This window comes from Centropristis striata, chromosome 13 (assembly GCF_030273125.1).
Source record: "Centropristis striata isolate RG_2023a ecotype Rhode Island chromosome 13, C.striata_1.0, whole genome shotgun sequence".
NCBI classification, from domain to species: Eukaryota; Metazoa; Chordata; class Actinopteri; order Perciformes; family Serranidae; genus Centropristis; species Centropristis striata.
The window spans coordinates 3,174,708-3,198,568 of NC_081529.1; the positions used below are offsets into that span (position 1 = coordinate 3,174,708).

General features: G+C 36.2%; 1 protein-coding gene across 1 annotated transcript in view; it reads right to left on the minus strand.

The window, feature by feature from the left end:
* Positions 1-584: 584 nt before the first annotated feature.
* LOC131983509 (Na(+)/H(+) exchange regulatory cofactor NHE-RF1-like) overlaps positions 585-23,861 on the minus strand; it is a 52,229-nt gene continuing 28,952 nt past the window's right edge. Inside the window, exons 2-6 of the mRNA XM_059348233.1 lie at positions 20,684-20,857; positions 14,567-14,720; positions 8,719-8,762; positions 3,906-4,025; positions 585-2,800 (exon numbers count right to left, since the gene is read on the minus strand). Of these exons, the coding sequence (XP_059204216.1) occupies positions 2,663-2,800; positions 3,906-4,025; positions 8,719-8,762; positions 14,567-14,720; positions 20,684-20,857 (630 nt within the window). The 3' untranslated portion in view covers positions 585-2,662. The remainder of the gene's footprint in view (positions 2,801-3,905; positions 4,026-8,718; positions 8,763-14,566; positions 14,721-20,683; positions 20,858-23,861) is intronic.

The following is a 23,861-nucleotide window of genomic DNA, read 5'->3' on the forward strand; positions in this document are numbered from 1 at the left end:
TCCTTTAGTCCAACATAAAATGTGATTTTGAATCTTTTTTTCACTTTCAAAACACTATCATGCTCAATAAAGAATTTTAAATGTTGCAAATGTGCATTGATTTCAGAGTACACTGAGACATTAAACTGCATAATTTTCAATTAAATTCTGGAAAAGTTGGTGTGTTCAAAAACTTTTGACCAGTAGTGTATATATATATATATATATATATTTAAGTTTTTGGGGTTTGTTGCCCATAGGCAACATTCTACCATAACATGCACAAGTTTTTTTCAATTAATTTTCACATAACTTATTTAATAAACATGTGTAAAAGATTCAGTAGCTTGTTTTTTTTTTTTTTTAGCAGTAGTTCTTGTTTTTGTCCTTTTTTTGGCTCTGTATTTTAAAAAAAATGTTTTTACTCATGTTGTTTTGTGTTATGATTGTCATAACTGTGCACCTTATGCAGTGGCACTTTCAATTTCGTTGTATAGTGAACTATATAATGACAATAAAGACTATTTGATTTGATTTGATTTAATTTGATCCCACCTATTACACAGCTACTTGCTAAGTCAACCAATAATTGGACACAACATTGATTTAAAATTAGTTTATTGATTTAAAAATGATTTTATTGCTTCCTCTAAAACAACAGTCCATCAGATTCTACGGCCGGTTGGAACTGCGTTCATAGCAATGGTCGGTTTTTTATAGCAACGGTCTGCTATTTAGAAATAAGACCAAAGAATCCTGAAATCGACCAATCAGAATCACATATTCAACAATGCCATGAAATACATTTTGATAAAGCAAGTTATGATACAATGCATCAGCTGAACTGTGTAGAACAGCGTAATATTGCCACATTCAGAGATTATTACCATATTTCACTATTTTCCTTGGTGCACTTTAAAAAAGGTTTGTAGAAATAACAGTAAAACTCTGTCAAATACATCAGAAATAGGGCATAAAATGAAAAATTGTATATCACTGTATTAGACCCTTTTAATTACCCTAAATCAAAGAATAGCACAAAACTTTTACTTTTTTTCTGTCATAAACTGGAGGTAACACAGTTTTTAGGTAAAATATAACATTTTCATGCAAAATTTATGGAGAAATACCATGATGTGTGAATGAATGACACAATTACCCTAAAAATAACAGGATTATTCAGACTAAATTACAGTTTTTGCTGATATTTACATTTAAATTTAGAATAGAAAATCCACTCACTGTAATTTTTTTACGGAGAAGTTCTGGCAACCACAGCTGCCGGTATTTTACCGTAAATTAAACAGATTATTTTTTACAGTGTGCCACTTTAATTATTGAGCAGGCATTATTTTTCAGTGACCAACAAAATGTATTACAGCATCAGCAGCATTGGCTTAAGTTTGTGTAGCACACCAGAGATTGTATTTATTTCCCGCTTATAACTGAATAAAAACCAACTGGGTAATGTTGTTGTGATGACTCATTTATTGCAGTCTAGAAATTACTTCATACACAAGCTACAAAAAAACTCTTCATATAATTCAATCATTCATGTTTTTTTAAAAATCATCACTATTCTCAATACTGGACATATGCTTCAAATCTAGCAAAGCACAAACTTTTAGAAATACGACATCTCAAAGTTACGTAACTATTGCTTTAAGACATTGACAGAAATGTGTAAAAATCTGTTTTTTTTTCTTTTTCACAAGAGCGATAAAAATATTCCATATGCTCAAAATGTGAACTGAACGGCCATTCACAGTGGACATGATGGCAAAGTGAGGACGGTATAAGTTACTCATAATAAACTGTAGTTCACATTTAATAAAAGATATATCATGTATTCAGAAAAAGTATGGATAAATGGCAGACAGTACTATAGCAAGAAACGGTTAAGCTGGACTCAATTTTTTGAGAGAGAGGAATTTGTGTGTAAAAATATACATATGATATATGAATATACATACATTATAAGAGAACCCTCTATAAAACACAGTTCTTTCCAGTTTAAAGCCATCAGTAAGGAAGTTCATATGTATAAGGAATCATTTTATGAGGAATGCAATGGTGTTTACCTTATTTTGGGATCATATACTTTTTTTTAAGATACCACAAAAATGGGCTTTAACATGTAAACTCTAATCTAAACCAATAAAAACATTACTGTTCAGTCAGATGTTTGATCCCTACTAACTAATAAAAAGGTAAACTATGATGCACTGATTGTCGGGCTGTTTAACTCCTGTCGTTGAAGACATTATGATGTTTTTAAATGTTAGTAGAAACTTTTAAAAGACTGATAAGCAGGCCGAGGAGGAGGGTCGTTAAACTTAACGTAATATAACGTAATGATAAACTCCTCCTCATTTCCACAGGCGTTAGACTCCACTCACACACACTCGCACACACAAAGAAACACATGCATAAACACATTTTCAACAGGGTCCAGTTTTCTTTCATTGGCATACGCATCTTCCATTGTTAGTAGCACATTATACATATATAATATCTGGGTTAAAATAACATGGAGAGTAGTAATAATAAGAATACTATATTTTACAGAATGATTTGTCTGATGCCAAACTGCTCCTCTAATGTCATGACAATAAAAAAATGTCTTTGTGATGTGTAAGAACCACTATAAAATCTGTATGTGTGTGTGTTGAGCTGAGGTGCCCTATAGGTTGCTGAAGAGTTCATTTTTCTTGGTCCAGTCCATGGGCGGGGCTCTCTTGTTGGAGCGTTTCTGGTGGGCGAGCTCTTTGACCTGCTGCAGGCTCAGGTTCAGTGCTGGGATGGCGTCCGCGACAAAACCCTGAAAGATGAAAAAGAGAGGAACAAATGAAGCTAATGCAGATGTGCCGTAAAGTTGCATTCTTTCAAATGGCCAGCAGGGGGCGACTACCCTTCCTTTGTTTTCACTATATGGCAGTTAACATTTTGGCTTGGACGTTAATTCACCATGCATCAACAAATAGAAAATAACAGTAGATGAGATTAAGGAAATGGAAAGAATCACCTACAAGTTAAGAAACAGAGAAGAAGAATTTAAAAGAAACTGGAGTAAATGGTAATGGAAATAAATGGAGTGGAAAACTAGAACTGTTGAAGGAGAGATTAATCCGTTGATTAGTTGTTTGGCCTATAAAATATTGAAAAAAAGTTGTTTCCTTCAAACTGATTCATCAGTTATCAAAATAGTTAGTGATTCATTTAATAGTTGACAATTATTGATTCATCTTTGTGGCTCTATGACAGGGGTGTCAAACTCAAATACACAGCGGGCCAAAATGTAAAACTTGGACAAAGTCGTGGGCCAACATTGATATTTATTGAAAAAATTGACCTAAACAAGTTCAAACGAAATGGAACAAGCAAAGCTTGATATAACTTAATATTGCAAACATGCAAAATAAATAATAAATAATAAATAAAACAAACAAACACATCAATGGGATTCATTTCTTAAATAAAATTCAAATAAAAATCGTATGTCCCTTTATTTTATATGCGGCCTTCTTTAAATTTAAATTTAACAGTAATCTTTTTCCACAGGCTAAAAATAAATATAAGAATAAAATAACAATAATAAACCAAATGACTAATAATAATATCCTTCAATGAATGTGCAACCATTCAAGCCTTGGACTAGCAAGAAAAAGTGCATAAAGACAACTTTAATTGTTGCTCAGTTTGCTCCACACTGATCTACTGTGTTCAAGCCAAAACACCAGCAGAGCATTCTGGGATTTGTAGTATTATTTGCACTGTATAATACCAGCGGGCCAGCTCTGGTTGTCATTTGGTATTTCCTCGCAGGCCAAATATAATTATACTGCGGGCCAAATTTGGCCCACGGGCCAGAGTTTGACACCTCTGCTCTATGAGGTCATTGCAGCCGGATATTTCCTGAGACGTACCTCAGGTGGGGTGTTTGCCTGCGGGGTTGTGAGCGAGGTGTTGGACGATGCGTTGGATGGTGAAGGACTGACGGACAGCTTTGAGTCCCTCTCTGCCTCTCTGGCCGCTCTACCATTCACCTGGAAACAGAAACACTCATCATCAGTACAACTTAATTATTATACTAACATATATAGACAATATAATATATTAGTCAGGCGGCTTAGCTAAATAAAGGGGACACGTCGGACAAAAGCACCAAATTTTTTCCACATACTCTATCACTATAGGTTTCAATTTTTGGTAGGAGCCACTTCATCAAGATTGCGGATCGGAGATGGCAGCCATATAAAGTCTATGAGAACCAGTATATCTTCTAAGCCACTTAGAAGGTCAATCTTAGTGTCAAAATCTACATTTTCTGGGTCAAAGAATAATTTAAAGCTATTGAGAATATCACTAGATAATTATTTGATCAAATAGATATGTTCATTTTCACCCAGACTGGCAGGTCTTCAAGTGCTGGAGCAAGGAATCCTGAGCTGAAAATGAATCTATGTTCATGGGAGAGAGATTAGCTGCAATGTACACTGCTCAAAAAAAAATCAAAGGAACGCTTTCATCTCATGTCAGATCTCTAGTGATATTCTCAATAGCTTTAAATGATTCCTTGACCCAGAAAATGCATACTCTGGCACCAAGATTGACCTTTTAAGTGGATTGGAAGATAGATTGGTTCTCATAGACTTTATATGGGTGCCATCTCCGATCCACAATCTTGATGAAGTGGCTCCTACCAAAAATTTAAACCTATGGTGATAGAGAGCATGTGGAAAAATGTTGGTGCTTTTGTCCGGTGTGTCCCCTTTATTCTTAAATCTGGTCCTAAGCCGCCGGACTATATAGCCTCCACAAAGAACTAATCCTCCAAAAACTGGAAACAATTTTGGGAGTAACCCATCCTCTTTGCTCTGAATTGGGTAAGAGACTTCAGCAAAATAAAAAAAATCAAATAGATACAAGAACTCTTATTCCCAAAGCCATGACCCTGTATAACATGTCTCCTAACAGGTCAATTGCACTTTTGCACTTTTACATCAATCTGACTGTTTTTATTTGACACTTGACTTGTTTATTCTGTCCCAGTGTGACCAAATTACTTTTATTGTGATATTGTTGTGGTCTTTATTTGACTGTTTACTTTATGGTGTCATTATGTCAAGAGCACTTTCTGTCCCTGTATGTGATGATAAAGTTGATCTGAATCTGAATTTATTCTCAAGGCAGCCACATTTTACAAATCTGTGGTTTCTTTTCTGCAGACTTGTTGCAGTACCAGGCCTCACCACAAGGGGGCAACCTTGGATTTGAGTTGGTTTTTCTATTGAGTACAAGTGAGAGAAGAGGCACCTATGAAGAGTTTTTCCTAACATGTCATTAGTTTGAGAGAAGCTAAACATTGGGAAGCACATGTAAAAAGTCAGTCAGAATCATGTTAAATTTGGATTTTCCTTATTAGCAATTTTACTGTCAAACATGACAGCTAATTTATTGATGTAGAAATAATAAATAGGAGTTATTTAATACATCAGTGACTTTTACTTGGAACATACACTACAGGTCAAAAGTTTTAGAACACACCAACTTTTCCAGAATTTAATTGAAAATGATGCTGTTTAATGTCTCAGTGTACTCTGAAATTAATGCACATTTGCAACATTTAAAATTCTTTATTGAGCATGATAGTGTTTTGAAAGTAAAAAAAAGATTCAAAATCACATTTTATGTTGGACTAAAGGACTAAAAAAAGACACAAAATGACCAAAAAAAGACACAAAATGACTAAAGAAAGACACAAAATGACCAAAAAAAGACACAAAATTACTTACAAAGACATGAAAAGAATTAAAAAATGGACAAAATAGCCCAAGACTCCATAGAGTTAAGTTGTTAACCCACTTCATGTTCCCTGAAAAAAGGCCTACTTGTATAATTCTGAAATGTACATTATTTTTTACCTTTTTTTATTTCCCTCTGGCAGTTCACCACTTACCTTCGTACCCTTTCAAGCTGTTCATTTGACTTGAACTGCTTGAATTTCAATAAAAAACTGGAAAAGTTGGTGTGTTCTAAAACTTTTGACCAGTAGTGTATGTAAGGAAAAGGAAAATGCAATTTCGTAAGAGTAGTGACTCGTGAAATTTGAGAAACTCTTCCAGCTTCTCTTCCTGGTTGAATTACTTATCATCATGTTTTGTACCAGATTGAATATGTTGAAAAAGTTGCAGGAGGAAGTATCAGTATCAGTGTCTCCTGTCGTATTAAAGGATTTTTAACCCGCTCTTTACTTTATCTACCAGATGACTTCTCCCTGACCTTCCTCGCCCCCCTCCCTCTTCAACCCTTTAACAAGCGCCTGTTACGCAACAATGAGAGGAACATGTAACTTCACTGCTGCACATACAGTCCCTGAGTAATGGGAAGCCCGGGTCAGGCATCACTTTGCATATTTGGCCAAACGCCCGAGCAGAAAGGCAGCCACGGTCGGCACAGTCGTTTCCTTTAGTTTGTGTTCTGGTGTCTTCATGCAAGTGCGGGATAATCTCTATCTTATCAACATTGATTTACATACAAGTCTAGTGTTTCCACCTGAGAACAAGACACTGGTAACCTGAGAGACCCTTCAAAAAGCATTCCTATGAGGCTAGAGAAGTACATAAAGGTTTATGTTTTTTGGAAAATACAGTGCAGGACTTCAAAAGTTTGGAAAAATATGCTTATTCTCTTTCTGGCGGAGATCTGTGCTGTAAATATGAGGCTAATTAGCTTCACACAAAGACTGGAAACAGGGAAAAACAGCTAGTCTGACTCAGTCTAAATGGAACAAAATCCACTTCTAAAGCTCACTAATTAACTTGTTGTTTGTGTTATCAGAAAAAAACTATAAAAGCAACAATTCTGTGTTTCATGGAGGCGTTAAGAGATGGACTATTTCTTGGCTGAGAGCAGAAACTTCATGGAGTCTCTGCTGTTTGCCTGGCAACACCTCAGGACCAAGAAATAATTTGTCACACAAGATATAATAATAATAATAACCCCCTGGAAATGTTGTCTTTTTTAAGGTGTGTTCAGACGAGAAGTAAAATACTTTTCACTTAGCTTCATTTGTGAGAATTTTACTTAAGCTAACCAACGTTAGCTTAAGCATTAAGACCGTGTCTGTGGGAGTGTTGCTGTGTTGTTGTTTTTTTTGTAGGGCTGTCAAAATTAGTTAGCCAAAAATGGCATTTGAATATTCCTTCTCAAAATACACACTTTCTTACAGTAGGTTCAAACTATTAGAATATTAATTTTGGCACTATGTTATGTTCATAAGAGGGCAAGCCAATTGCCTACAAGACCTACTTGTACTTGTTTAATACATTCCTCTTAAAAGATCTACATACCTACACTTTGCAATAAATAAAAATATTCCCCGGTAAAACCGTAGCCGTGAAATGAGTTCTTGAATTCTGAATTCTTATTTGTATCATATTTGATACATCAGGTCTTTTTGTGCAATTTGTTGCTCACAGTTTGTTTTTCTCAAACTAACAAAAACATATAAACCCTAACATTTTTAACCTATTAAGACTTTGACTTTTCCTTTTTCCTCAAACATGCAAAATACATATTTTTTCCATATAACAACATCATACATCTGCTGATATGAAGTTTTTTAATGCAGCAATAACTGATCCACTCGTGGAACCTGCATATCATTTTTGCTACATCTGGTATTTTTGTGCAATTTGTTGCTCAGTTTGTTTATCTTCAACACATGTATACATCAGGTTTTTGATGATGTAGAGGTCTCAAAAATTACTGTATCTAATATGATACACTTGGCTTTATAGGGTTAAAGCACGGTGGAATTAGCATGCTTGCTAACTAGCTAGCTGTCCACTTCTTAGCTAACTAGCTTGCTAATTAAAAAATAATGAGTCCAACAGCAGCAACAGCAACCTCTGGGCCCCCTGTTTCCTGTTTTTGTGCTAAGCTAAGCTAAGCTAACCAGTAGCTCCATATGACAGACAATGCATATTTAGCAAAATGTCTAATTATTCCTTTAAGTTTGTGAGTGAGTTTACTTGCCTCCTACAGAAAGCAATGGTCAGTGTGTGTCATTGGGATTATACCCAAATACTACAGCAGGATTAACAAGAAGCTGCTAAAGTGTAACTTCTAGTTTTATTATACCTTTTTATACAAAACAGCACAAACTGTGGGTCAGGTAATTTTTCCACTAGATGATTTTTATTTTGTATACACAATCAGTCCTTCAGTCAAGCACCTTCAAATAATTCAGAGTTAATGGAGTACTAGCTGGGTGTGGTTTTCCACACAGCACCATACAATGAATGCCAGAAAGTTTAGACAATCACAGGAAAGTCTGTTCTGTACACGTCCCCGCGATTAATAGCTCACTTCACCAGCGTCTCGGTTCTCTGATGTGGCTAACCACACCTGAATGCCAAAAATGCTGCGTGTTGCTTTGAAACCCTGTTTCGACCTCGACCTGCTGGACTATCTGTGCCCCACGAAGAGCTGCAGAGTATTCAGGACTATTATTGTCCTCCTCTCTGGCAGGAAGCAGAGGCTCCATCGGAGAAGAGGGAAGTTGCCGCTGTGGGAGACCGACAGCTCTTCACACACTTCAAAAGTTTAAATCCCATTTTTGGCTTTGCTCTAAAGCAGATCTCCAAACCCAATGATAGCTCTACACACTCTAAAGTGTCATCCTGTATTTGTCTTTCTGTCTCTGTGATGTGTTTGCTGCTGGTGTAATCTTACCTTCTCCTCCATTCCTCCATTAATGACTGGCTCCGGCAGTGGACCTGTAGGCACGAAAATGACACAAGAATCAGTCACTGGACTCCAAAAATAAAACTCTTCCCGTCTGTCAGGACTCATGTCATGTAGTCCTTCACCATCAGCTCCACTCTGATGGATCAAGAGTCTTTCAGCAGCTCACCTTTCACTCCACCAACACCTACTCTATTACATAGCGCAGGTATGAGCAGATCATCTATTATTCACACATGGTTCATCTTCTATGAGATGGAGCTCCTCCTGGTCTTCTACACCAGTGGTTCTCAACCTTTTTGAGTCGCGACCCCCAATTTAACATGCATGTTGTCCGCTAACCCCCGCTCACTGAACGGAATCTCATATGCACAGTTCAGATCACCCAAAAAACGAAACAAAATGACTAAAAAAAGGAAACTAAATGACCAAAAAGACACAAATTGACCAGAAAAGACACAAAATGACCAAAAAAGACACTAAATGACCAAAAAAAGACACAAAATGACCCAAAAAAGACAGAAAATGACCAAAAAAAGGAAACAAAATGACCAAAAAAGACACAAAATGATCAAAAAAAGACACAAAATGACTAAACAAAGACACAAATTGACCACAAAATGATAAAAAAAAGACACAAAATGACCAAAAAAAAAGACATTAAGTGACCAAAAAGACTTAAACTAAAACACATGAACACTTTAACACAGTGGAGACAGAGCTGACTTCCTAAATGATTTGGCGACCCCCAGAAATCATCTCGCGACCCCAATTGGGGTCCCGACCCCAAGGTTGAGAATAGCTGCTTTAGTGCATCCACATATTCATGTTTGTCTCATCAGATCACCACAGAGCTCCTACACATCCCTTACCTTCCATCCCTCTGATGCTCCGCAAAGCCGAAAAAAAGTGTTTCTAGATAAATCTGATTATTACTGGAGGCAGCAGCTGGTCCTCCAGAGTTAATCTGAGCTGTTAATCTGAGTTTCCAGTCCTCCTCAGGTCGTTGCTTTGTGTGTGTTTGTGTCCCTGACTTTTAGAGGAGCCTCTCCAAGTCCCAGTACAGCTCCAGCTCCAGGCTGAGAGGCCACTTGGAGTGAGCGCCTTGGAAACCAAACAAAGCTGCCGGCCAGTCGGGCTGCTCGGCGAGAGGCTGCGTGAGTGTGCTGACGTTAAGAGTCAGAGCAGGCCGGGCCCTGAGAGTGAGTGGGCAGCATGTGAAGAGCAGGCAGTTACCTGGGAAACTCCTCGCTGGAATCTCTCCCCTGTAGGGAGTTTTATATTTTTAATCCTGGACTGAAACTGGAGGGTTGAAGAGTCCAGGAAATTATGAAACATCTGCCTCTCCTTCAGTGAAGGCAGCTCAGTCTCTCTTTGTGGTACATTGCACTAAAGTACACACACTTACTAACAGCTCTAACTAATGTATTAATAATCAACTTTGTTTTAAACCAGAGATATTCACTTTTACAAAATGATTGGAAGCCTGAGGCCAGTTATTAAACCAGTGGTTCTCAACCTTTTTGAGTCGCGACCCATAATTTAACATGCATGTTGTCCGCGACCCCCGCTCACTGAACAGAATCTCACGCGCACAGTTCAGATCACCCAAAAAAAGAAACAAAATGACAATGAAAAGGAAACAAAATGACCAAAAAAGACTCAAAATGACAAAAAAAAGACTCAAAATGACCAAAAAAAGACTCAAAATGACCAAAAAAAGACTCAAAATGACAAAAAAAGACACAAAATGGCCAAAAACGACACAAAATGACCAGAAAAGACACAAAATGACAAAAAAAAATACACAAAATGACCAAAAAAAGACTCAAAATGACCACAAAATGACCAAAAAAGACACAAAATGACCAAAAAAAGACTCAAAATGACCACAAAATGACCAAAAAAGACACAAAATGACCAAAAAAAGACTCAAAATGACCACAAAATGACCAAAAAAGACACAAAATGACCAAAAAAGACTCAAAATGACCAAAAAAGACACAAAATGACCCAAAAAAGACACAAAATGACCAAAAAATACACAAAATGACCAGAAAAGACACTAAATGACCAAAAACACACACAAAATGACCAAAAAAGTCATTAAATGACCAAAAAGACTAAAACACATGAACACTTTAACACAGTGGAGACAGAGCTGACTTCCAAAATGATTTGGCGACCCCCAGAAATCATCTCGCGACCCCAATTGGGGTCCCGACCCCAAGGTTGAGAATAGCTGTATTAAACAAACATTAGGAATATTTCACACATGAGGCAGCCTGGTAGCTCACCTGGTAGAGCAGTGTTTCCAGGTATATATCAGCGCCAGTGGTGGAATGTAAGTACATTTACTCAAGTACTTTACATAAGTGCAATTTTGAGGTACTTACTGTATACATCTACTTCTTTACATTTTGAGGCTTATTTTGTACTTTTTTACTCAACTACTTTTAGCTGTCAGCTTTAGTTACTTTCCAGGTTGAGATTTAACATAAAAAGATGATAAATTTAAAGTGATTAGACAGTATATTAAGAAGTTAAAATGAGCTCTATGTAGAGAAAATGCTAGAGAAAATAAAAAATGCTGCTTACATAAATGCATCAATAATAATAATCTAATAATATATTTGTAAGACATAAAACAACCTACTTTGAAATGCGGAAAAAAATGTAGTTTCTAAATGGGTTTATACAGACTTTTGATTATTCCATTACATGTGGTGTTATGATTTTTTAATTTTTTTATTAAACATACGCAAATATTCTGACATAATACAGTCTCTCTCTCTCTCTCTCTCTTTTCTTTCTCTCATCCTTTTTTAAAACAACATTGGGCCAAATACCACTGTTTTAAAGTATCAACAAATATCAGACAAATAAAAATCAATTTCCTCTGTCCTGGTTTCAGACAGAAACACACACACACACACACACACACACACACACACACACACTGTCTGTTGCCATGCCAACAGCTGGCAGCAGCATGTTTACATGAGTGAGTGGTCCTCACACACCACCTGCCAGCCACCACATCTTGTTCTATGGAGTGACAGCCCTCAAACCCAGAAGCCAAATCACAGACTGTAGTAGGGCTCCCCCTGGGGGCAATGGTAGGTAGAATAGGACCTGACTCAAGTCAGAGTGCCTTTGAGCAAGGCATTAAATCCTCCACCAGCTCCTGGGGTGACCAGATCTGACCTTTCTGTGCAGACAAGGCAGCAGAAAGACAATCCCTTGAGCTTAACTTTTCATTATTGACCTTTTATAAAACAGTTTGGCATAAAAACTCACACGATGGTTCTGTTATTGGAAGATTTCTGGAGCTTTTGGCCAGATCTCATGGCTAGGCCTGTCACCATAACACGTTTTGGTAACACTTTACAATAACCATCATTTATAAATGGTAAACAGACAGTTTATCAATGTTTAATCATCATTTCTAAACCATATATAGACCATTTAGAATGGCAAATACATAATGTAGTACTCTTTAAATAACTAAATCATTCATAAATGGCAAATAGGTGGTATATTAATGTAAGTTTATAGTTACTTTACCATTAACAAACAATTACATTTAAATAATAATTTAATAGTTTTAATTGCACTTATTATAACATTTTAACACCATATTAAGTATTTTAATGATTTTGAAATGATTCATATACTTTTAAGAAATTGGTTGAAAACATTTAAAGATTAAATATGTATAGCACTTTGTAAATGGTTAATAATTGGTTTATAAACCATCTATAAACATCATTTAGTTGGCTATTGTAATTGTTAGAAGTGTTACCCACGTTTTTTCGGATGATATATATTTTCCCAGAAACTATCACGATAAACAATAGTATCGTTGTATCAATGTTGTTTTAGTTTTATAACAATATTAGAGAATAATAAGTACATCCTTTTCCACAGAAATTAATTTTTAAATCTGGAAAATAATAAACACTGCAATTGAAATGTGGAAAAGAAATATTAAAATATCCTAGATAAATAAAACATAAGTAAATTAACTACAACCAAAACAAATATTATTTAATAAATCGCACTGCCTGTCAAACAGCAGCATTACTTTAACACAACACAAAAAAAGCACAAAAAGTCACGGCATGTAAACGACAATATATTGAGTCAAGAAAAAAACTATTGTGTCTATTTTTATATATCAAACGATAATAGATATAGTAATTATCGTGACAGGGCTACTCATGGCCTTTATGGAGTTATTACAAGACTGAAGTTTCATACTTACACTGCACAAAAGCCAACTTGTATTTTTTGGCCTAAAACAGTGATTTAAGTTGGTAAAACTTGGAAATATAAATTATTGACATTTAGGGCAATAATGTAAGTTAGCACAACAAAGGAAGCCAGCTGTCTGCTCAAAAACAAGTTTGTGAGTTGTTGGTACTTATATCTTTAAGTTGGGGTTCACAACAAGGGACAATAGTTCTGATAACTCTTATTTCTTTGTTGTGAAATTTGGTCATTAGCGAAAGCTAGCGGCTAACTGATGCTAGCGGCTAACTGATGCTAGCGGCTATCAGATGCTAGCGGCGCTGCTTGTTACAGCTACAAGAGTTAGCCATTAGCGTATCAATGCTAACTCAAAATTGTGGTTACAACATTAGCTGACATTTCATAGCAGCATTACAATCGTGCCAGAGAAATTCAGAGTTGAGCAAACTCAAAAACAAAACTTAAAATATTTAGTTTAATTGTCCAACTTAAAATTTTATCGAAGTTTGTTGCCTTGAAATTTTGAGTTCACCCAACTTTTCTAACAGTGATAATGGAGGATGGGAGATGCAGATGAAAGTTTGAGGAAACTGCAAAAGTTGCAATGTGATATCAAACTTTAGCGAGACATTCAAGCCTTTACACTTTAAAAACAACACTGTAACTCAGTGCAATCCCACTCTGATCCGTCTGATCTGATCTATTTATGTCTAAAAGATTAACTTTCTCCTCAGGGCATCAACATGAGGTGGGGGTGGAGGGGGGGCAGGAAGTGGCTCAGCGTCTCTGTCTCTGTCTACGTTTCTTGGCAAAGAGAGAAAGAAATGGAAAAGAGCCATGCAGGATGGAGCGAGACAAAGACAGATAGAAAGAATTAAAGGAGGAGAGGAGAGCCAACTGTGTGACAGACTTTTAATCTGTTGGAGTTGAGAGGAGGACAGGAGGGGCGGAGACGTCTCGTGTCTACAACTTTAGTCTTTAATTGCGACTGACAATGAACCTGGACGGAAACATGAAGAGCTAATTGCAGTCGTCCACTTCTTCTTTGTCACACTTGTGATGGTGAATTTGCTGCATGTGTGTGTGCAACATGGTCTCACAGGAATCCTTGAAATAGCCACGGATTTCGCTTAACTCAAAATCCGTGGAATAGCCACGGAATCGCTCAAATTTCCGTGAAACTGACACGGATTTCGCTACAATGCAAGTTAATGACAGTCATATCCCGTGGCTATTCCAACATACAAAGTGATTATGTACATTCACTGAGTGAATATTTAGAAAATAAAACATATATTTCTCGCTAGAAATGTGATCAAAATCCATTTTTATGCAGAAACTAAGTCAAAATATTGATTTTTCACTAAAAATGAGAGAACTGTCCGCCATGTTTTTTGTTCTGACCGCTGGGACCTTGAAAGTCACGTGACTTGGAACAAACCAATAGCCACGGGATATGACTGTCATTAACTTGCATTGTAGCGAAATCCGTGTCAGTTTCACGGAAATTTGAGCGATTCCGTGGCTATTCCACGGATTTCTGTGAGACCAGGTTCGTGTGTGTGTGTGTGTGTCCTCTCACCGGTGAGGTGGTCCAAGCTGGGGGTCACTCTGCATTTCTTGAAGAAGGCGTCTGTGTCGGGGTCCACCACCAGCAAACGCACCTCGCTCCCACCGGCTTTAATGGCCGCCACGACTTCTGAATGTGTCTTCCCATCTACTGGGAGACTGTTCACCTGGGAAGAAATAGAGGTTCATTTTAGATTTTTTTTATAAACAATGGCTGGAAATCCTTCAAAAGCAGCTATTTTCAACCTTGGGGTCAGGACCCCAAATGGGGTCGCGAGATGATTTTTGGGGGTCGCCAAATCATTTTGGAAGTCAGCTCTGTCTCCACTGTGTTAAAGTGTTCATGTGTTCATGTGTTTTAGTCTTTTTGGTCACTTAATGTCTTTTTTTGGTCATTGTGGTTTTTTTTTGTCATTTTGTGTCTTTTTTGGTCATTTTGTGTCTTTTTTTGGTCATTTTGTGTCTTTTTTTGATCATTTTGCGGTCAATTTGTGTCTTTTTTGGTCATTTTGTTTCTTTTTTTGGACATTTTGAGTCTTTTTTAGTCATTTTGTGTCTTTTTTGGTAATTTTGTTTCTTTTTTTTGGTCATTTTGTGTCTTTTTTGGTCATTTTGTGTCTTTTTTTGGTCATTTTGTGTCTTTTCTGGTCATTTTGTGTCTTTTTTGCTCAATTTGTGTCTTTTTTTTAATCATTTTGTGGTCCATTCGTGTATTTTTGTTCATTTTGTTTCCTTTTTTTGGTAATTTTGTTTCTTTTTTGGGTGATATGAACTGTGCGTGTGAGATTGTGTTCAGTGAGGGGGGGTCACGGACAACATGCATGTTAAATTGGGGGTCGCGACTTATAAAGGTTGAGAACTACTGCTTTAAAGGAGACCCATTATGCTGTTTCTTTTTTGTCAGGGTGGCTTTAAAAGATAGAGATAACAAAAAGTGTTTATTGAACAGTAAAGCATCTAAACTTGTTCTACTAGAAACCCAAAATCGTGTATGTGGAATGAGTATAATGCCTCCTTTAAAATCAAAGAAAAGCTGCTATTGTTTCTTCTTTTTGGGGCTGTCTTGTCTTTGTTCCCACAGAGAAGTGAACAAACAGTTTTTATCACTGTCAAGGATTTCTTTCTCAATATTATCACTTTGTCTGCCAGAGGCTCCAGGGCAGGAAATCCTGTGTGTCCACGCACCAACGCACGTACGCATGCACACACACACACACACACACACACACACATTCTTTCACTAACTTACAAAACAATCGTCATAATGTGCTCAGTACAGGGTTTGCACAACATTGTTTTTTTTTACTATAATACTACAGTATTCCTTTATATCCTCAGCAACCAATGTATAATGACACTTTGTTTACACATTGGTTGGACATTTTGATCATGATCAGTGGTGGGAAGTAACTAAGTACATTTACTCAAGTACTGTACTTGAGTCCAATCTTGAGGTACTTGTACTTTACTTGAGTATTTCCATTTTATGCAACTTTATACTTCTACTCCACTACATTTAAAGGCAAATATTGTACTTTTTACTCCACTACATTTAGCTGAGAGCTTTAGTTACTTTTCAGATTCAACATGAAAAAATACCATATATTTAATATGATTACACATTTATAAAACATAATAGTGTATTAAGTAGTTAACATTAGTCCTATCTGGACAACAGTAAAATCCTACTTATATAAATGCATCAATACAAATAATCTTATAATACATTTAGAATATATAAAACAATCTGAGTGGGTCCATTCTGCATAACGAGTACTTTTACTTTTGGTACTTTAAGTACATTTTGGTGCTGATACTTTTGTACTTTTACTTCAGTAAGTTTTGAATGCAGGACTTTTACTTGTAGTGGAGTAATTTCACAGTGTTTTATTAATACTTTTACTTAAGTAAGGGATCCAAATACTTCTTCCACCACTGATCATGATTATAAATTTGCTATGAATAACAAAATGACCACAGGACATTTTTTTTTTATGGTGTCAAGAAAACAGCTTTTAGATCACTTTAAGCAATAGATGGAATAGACGGAATTGTCCAAAAAGTGAAAGTGAGGAGCATTTATGGGTACAAGTCAGGAACCGGCCTACTGTACTTATTTCAAGGATGCTGAATCCAAAAAAAATGGTTCCCAAGCGAAATTTTGAGTTTTTGACTCTCATTTGCATATCAAAATGGCGGCCAAATTGGCCATCTTGCATCTTGGTTGGTGGACCATTTTCCCCAAGTTTTTTAGATGAGGAAATTAAGTTTCTAGATCTATAGTCTAGAGTCAATATTACTTTTAAATGCTCCAGTTGGTATTTTGCATATATATATATATATACATATATATATATAAAAGGCACTGAGCCTCCACTATATCCTTGCTCTGACTCTAGACTATAGATCCAGAAACTTAATTTCCTCATCTTTGATTGCCTACTTACAAAAAAACTAAGGGGAAATGGTCCAACGACTGAGCAAGATGGACAATTTGGTGGCCATTTGATACAAATTAGAAGGTCAAAAACTCAAAATTTCGCTTGGGAACTATTTTTTTTGGACTCAGCACCCTTGAGATCTGTAAGGTAGGCCGGTTCCTGACTTGTACCCATAAATGCTCCTCACTTCTTATAGAAGGCCTTTATTCTGAAATCTGTCTAGACTAATATGTGTATGTGTTCAAACAGCTTTCAACAAAGCCTGTCAACAGCAAAAGCTATCATTTTGTTCTCATTTCTCCTTTAAATCATCTGTCATACACCATGTTTACATGTTATGTGTTAGTTGGCAGAGTGAGGCTTTGACTCTGTGGCACACAGTAACTCAACATGTCAGGTGGCTCACTCCCACACCAGCTGAGTGTTCTGGGATAAAATCGCCATGGGAAAGCATGTGAGAAATGTCTCGAAGGGTGTGTGTGTGTGTGTGTGTGTGTGTGTGTTTAGGTCATAGGGTGGACCTGCATGTCTAAGCCAGTCCCACAGAGGAAGCTGGACAATAGCTGCTTGGCCTGTAACAGCAGTAACAATGGCTGTCCGCTCCCCACAAAGCCCCGCTCCTCAGTGGGTGGTGTGGCTGTCTGGGGCCCTCTGGGGGACTGGAAACCACTCGCTAGACTCTCATACAGACCCCAAACCACTGCTTTAATCCCCCTGTCCTCTTTCTGTCCTCTGAATCTTCCTTTTCATTTCACTCTAGTATTTATAGTCATTCACTCTGGGAGTGAAGGGAGGCGTGTGTGACGGACCACATCAGTGGAAATGCCGCCACTCTGATTCAACCATGTGTTAAAATAACGTCCGACGTGTTTATTGTGTGTTGATTCTGCTAGTGATCGCTACAGAATAAGTCGGACACTCTGAGGCCCCGTTTACACCAGGACGCTTGTGGGTAAAAACGACAAAATATTTTATTGGAAGTGCCTTTCGTTTAGACGGTGACGGCGTTTTTGGGGCTTAAAAAGGCAAAAATCTGAAACCACCTACACTGAAAAAAGAAAATAGTTGAACCAACTTAATTGAATTGTTTCATTTGGTAACATCTAAATGAATTAAGTTCTTTCAAATTCATTTAATTTGAAAGAACTTAATTCATTTAGATGTTACCAAATGAAACAATTCAATTAAGTTAGTTCTTTTTTCAGTGTACACTGACAAGACACAAAACTCTGCTCAGATCTGCTCATGTCACGTATGTGTTTACGTCACATACATGCTCCAGTACAGGAAAATAAACAAACATGTGGATTATTTCCATACGTCGGACCTTCAAGCTGCTCTGGCAGCTCTAATAAACTTACAGGAGTCTTTCCACCAAATGTCCAGGATATGTACAGATAGTATTACTGAACAGAGAAGGATCTGGAATTACCTCCATCACGTTTTGGATCCACCGATTGTGGATGGTGGAGAACTTTGTGGAAGGAGTTATATAATTATATAGAATTATATAATATTTGCAACCTGTATTCATATTTGCAACAATTACAATACTGTGTATTGAAATATAATTTTCAAGATCAGATTTTATGTTTTCCTTTGTTTGTTTTTTAGGTTCAACATTAACATCATTAACATCAAAGTTAAAAATTTAATTATCAGGACATATATGTGAGGTAACGCTGAAAAAACTGATACCAACATGGCATGGTAAAGATGTTTTAACAGGTTTTTTTAACAGACATAGCCGAAGATTTCAGAGGGTTAATCATGTTAGCACATTTATTTACCTTACCTAGCTGTAAAATCTATTAGACGAAAGAAAACACAGACACGTGGTCTGCAGTAGGTCTAAAGGTAGACTCTGCCTTTAATACATTAGCTCAAAATCTATCTGCAACTGCAATTTTGGTGACTATAACAGTATTTTTCAAAACCTTTAACAAACATGTTAATGACACACTTGCTGCTTATCATAATTGTATGATACAAAGTTTATTTTTACTTTCTTTCATTACAGTCATACTTGTGATCTGGAAAATGCTGTAATTCACTTTGTAATTTTAGTTTTTGTTTACACACGCCTTGCTGTCGGCCAGCTGAAAAAGGAGGTGTGCAGCTCAGAGCCCAGAGCAGTTAAGAAGCTGATTATTCCTGCGTGTGGCTGCTCACAGTGACAGTTACACCGCAGTCCTCAGAGGGATTTAAGACCCCACACAGCGGCTGTTAGTTCACCACACATTCCTCTGAACACACTGTTAACTTTGGGAGAGAGCTGACCACTTCTGAGCACCACGAGACCCGGCTGACTTACACACTACAGGCCAATGTTTATGTGATTTAGATTACTCTTCCACAGTAATGGAGGGAGTATTCACATCCTTTAATAAACTGTACTTGACTATACAATTCATCTATCTCTGCCAGAACCAACATTACTGAAATGCACTAAATATATGCACGACACTTTGCTATGTTATTAATATTATTACTATTATTATTATTATTATTATTATTATTATTATTATATGTTATATTATTATTATATATACTGTTTCTGACATTACTATTATTATTACTATATACTGTAATATACTACTATTATTATTATACCGGCCTTATTTATTATTAATATTTTTTATTATTTTATTTTTTTTATTGATTTTTTATTGGTTTTTCATAGTTTCTGTGTGTGTGCTCACCACTATGACTTGAATAGTACAAATTTGAAAAAGTCTCTCAAAAGCACACACATATCTTATTTATTATTATTATTACTATTATTATTATTATATATTTATATATTATATATGATACTATTTTATTTATAATTATTTTAATTATTTATAATTATTTTATTTTATTTTATTTTATATTGTTACTATTTATTTATTATTACATATTATATACAATATACTGTACTATTATTACAATTATATACCGTCTAGTCACTATAGCATTGTTGCCATCATATCATCAGTATCATTACCATCATCTTGCCAACCTACCAACTGATCTGCTTTTTTTAACTTGTGTCCTTGTTCTATTCTGTGTTTTTTTCTATTGTTGTTTTTATTTATGCTACCTCAGTATCTTATTCTATTGTATTTTATTGTATTTTATTGTACTTGAATACCAAGTATCAACAAGCTTTTTTCTTCATACGTCATAGTAGGCGAGGCCATTCTTCTCTATTTTTATCCAACTAAAAAATCACTACAGGCTCCTTAGAGCAGAGGCATGGCTGACTAATCAGGCTGGATATTCTCATACGCAGGACTCTGTAACTATTAAGTTGAGAATTTCCCTAGCACTTTTAAAAGGAATCTTAAAACCCATTTTTATTCACTGGCTTTTAACTCAGCATGAGTTAAAACTAAGATTAATTTTAAAATTGAGATTAATTTTAAAACCCACTTTTATTTACTGTTTTTTTTGTTTTACCCAGCATGAGACTCGCTTTGTTTTAGTTGTTTTTGCTTGTTCTTTGTTTTTATTGTTGGTCTGTCCTGCCATATACAGCACAAAGGGCTCTATAAATAAAGTTGATTTGATTTGATTTGATTTGAAGAAGCACTAGCACAATAATAATTTTCCTAAATGTCCCTCTTTGGTGTGAGACAAAAAGCTTGTTTAGGGTCTATGAGAAGAAGTCTTCTACTGAGTGTCTTCCTTGCATGTTACTGTACCTGTACTATCCTGTCCTTGGGCAGCAGGCCTGCACTCTCTGCTGGAGAGTCTTCATCCACGGCTCTGATGTACTGGCCCGGCCGCGCCCGCTCGCTGTGCAGGTTGAAGCCATATCCGTTGGGCCCTCGCTGGATCACACAGAGACGTGGCCGCAGTTCAGTGCACAACACCTCCTGCAAAACAGACCAGAGGAGAGAAAACAGAAACAGTTTGTTAATACAACCTTATGTGACGTCAACACACGAGAACATTAGCGTTTAAAAATACCTCCACCATGGGTTCAGGAAGAACAACAGGCACAAAGATTACGGAGAGCTCCTGTGAGTCGTTCACCATGAATATGAAGCCGAGGGTGAACATACAGGTGGCTGCTGCATGCTGATGTGTTGTATGTGCGGTGCGTTTTTTAACAATCATGTGTCAACTGGAGCTGCTGTTTGGCTCCACGTGCTCGCCAGGAAGGAAGAGGGTCTTGGAGGCATGTGATTGGAGGTCTGCTGGGAAGGGTTGTGGAGACTTTTGGGGGAGGGGGGCGCTGGCGCTGCTCCGGCCTTGAGGAAGGGACTGGTTCCGGTGTGGTCCGCAGCCCTGCTCGCTCCAGTCCTCCAGGCCCGAGGAGGACAATGGGAGCTAAAATATGTTTAATATATATACATTTGATCTAATTAATTAAGGTCTTTTTTTTTTTTTAAATAAACTATATATTAAATATTTATGTTTAGTAGTTTACAACAGGTTTATTTTTTTTTTAATAATTTATTTTTTATGATTATTTCACATATTATCATTACAAATTTATTTTACATATTTATCTATTTTTTACATTTACTTTTTTGTTTGATCTCCAGTTGAGTTATATATAATACGTTTAAGAAAATCCTCAGCCATTTTTGAACTACTTCAATTCGGAATTCCCGGCTAGAGACACTGAGACTACTACTTAATTGACTCACGATCTCTGTAATGGGTTAGAATTTGTACTCTTTACTTTTATTATTTATTTATTTTTGTTTTGTTATTGTTGTTTTTATTATTGTTATTATTATCATTATAATACATTTTCTTTTTTATACGTATATGTTTATGTTATTGCTGTGGCTTTATTTTCTATATATTTGTGACTGCTGTTTGCGGTCTTGTTGATTGTGTTGTATGTGTTTTCAGCATAAAAAAACAATAAAAAATATTTGAATAATAAGAAAATCCTCAAATTTTTTAAATTAATTTAATAAATGCATAATGTGTCCAGGGTCAATGAGTAGCTGTATTTAACCCTTTGATGCACAACATATTGACACCCCTTCTAATTCACAACATGGGTCAAAAATGACCCGCATTCATTCCCATGTTAGTTCATGCTGGCTGGGAAGGGTTGTGGAGACTTTTGGGGGAGGTGGGCGCTGGCGCTGCTCCGGCCTTGAGGAAGGGACCGGTTCCGGTGTGGTCCGCAGCCCAGCTCGCTCCAGTCCTCCAGACCCGAGGAGGACAATGGGAGCTGGGTGTTGACCTCTGACCGCCTCCAGTCCCGACCAGCCCCGCTCTGGGATGGCAGGAAGAGTTAGAGCCGTATTGTCATCCAGGAAAAAACTCCAGCTCAACCCCAGAGCCTCCCATCCGCTGTGTAGCAGAAGCAGGTTCTTAATTTAGAAAAGGGACTTTAATGGCTTTGTCATCAAAGAGGTTAAAATACATCGAAACACAGTGTAAAAATCAGATGGCAGCATCTTGGTAAAGTCAATTAACAGCTTTTACCCAGACAAAAGTGGACCAGGTACCAAAGCTGATCAGATTTTATGGCTAAAACTTGTGTATTTGTGCTTAATAATGTTTGTAGTTTGATGTTCTGTGCAAGTTTGACTATTTTTAGCATTAGCAACAAGTTCCGACTCTGCTAATCAGGAAGTATTCATTTGAAAACGAATAGACTTTTACTATCATTCTTCAAATGAGAGGGTGTAAATGTAAGGAAATAAAAAGTTTTATTCACTGGTGAATTTAATGCGTTATACAGTAAAATGAACCCAGTATTTTTTCAGATACTCTCATATGGAGCCACCACCAGGTGTTTCCAGGTGCTTTACTGAGAGAAACGTTCATTCTTGATAGAGATGGGAGCGGTGTCGGTTCAGAACAAATGTCTTGCATAATACAGAGAAGTGACAATCACTCATTCCTAGTGCCAAGTTGAGAGAAAATGTTGAGTCAATTATTATAATAAATTATTAATGTTTGTAGTTTGATGTTCTGTGCAAGTTTGACTATTTTTAGCATTAGCAACAAGTTCCGACTCTGCTAATCAGGAAGTATTCATTTGAAAACGAATAGACTTTTACTATCATTCTTCAAATGAGAGGGTGTAAATGTAAGGAAATAAAAAGTTTTATTCACTGGTGAATTTATTGCGTTATACAGTAAAATGTTTTTTGTCATCAAAGAGGTTAAAATACATCGAAACACAGTGTAAAAATCAGATGGCAGCATCTTGGTAAAGTCAATTAACAGCTTTTACCCAGACAAAAGTGGACCAGGTACCAAAGCTGATCAGATTTTATGGCTAAAACTTGTGTATTTGTGCTTAATAATGTTTGTAGTTTGATGTTCTGTGCAAGTTTGACTATTTTTAGCATTAGCAACAAGTTCCGACTCTGCTAATCAGGAAGTATTCATTTGAAAACGAATAGACTTTTACTGTCATTCTTCAAATGAGAGGGTGTAAATGTAAGGAAATAAAAAGTTTTGGTAACACTTTACAATAACCATCATTTATAAACGGTAAACAGATAGTTTATTAATGTTTAATTATCATTTATAAACTGTTTATAGACCATTTAGAATGGTGAATACATAATTTATTAATGTTTTACTAACTTAATTATGTATAAATGGCAAATAGATGTATATTCATTTATAAACATGTCTATTAATGTAAGTTTATAGTTACTTTACCATTAACAAACAATTAAATTACAATTAATTGTTTATAAATAGTTAACTATTAATAAATAGTTAGTTGCACCCATTTTAATATTTTTAATTCCATATTAAGTATGTTAATGATTTTGAAATGATTCATACACCTTTAAGAAATTGGTTGAAAACATTTAACGATTAAATATGTAAAGCACTTTGTAAATGGTTAATAATTGGTTTATAAACCATCTATAAACATTATTTAGC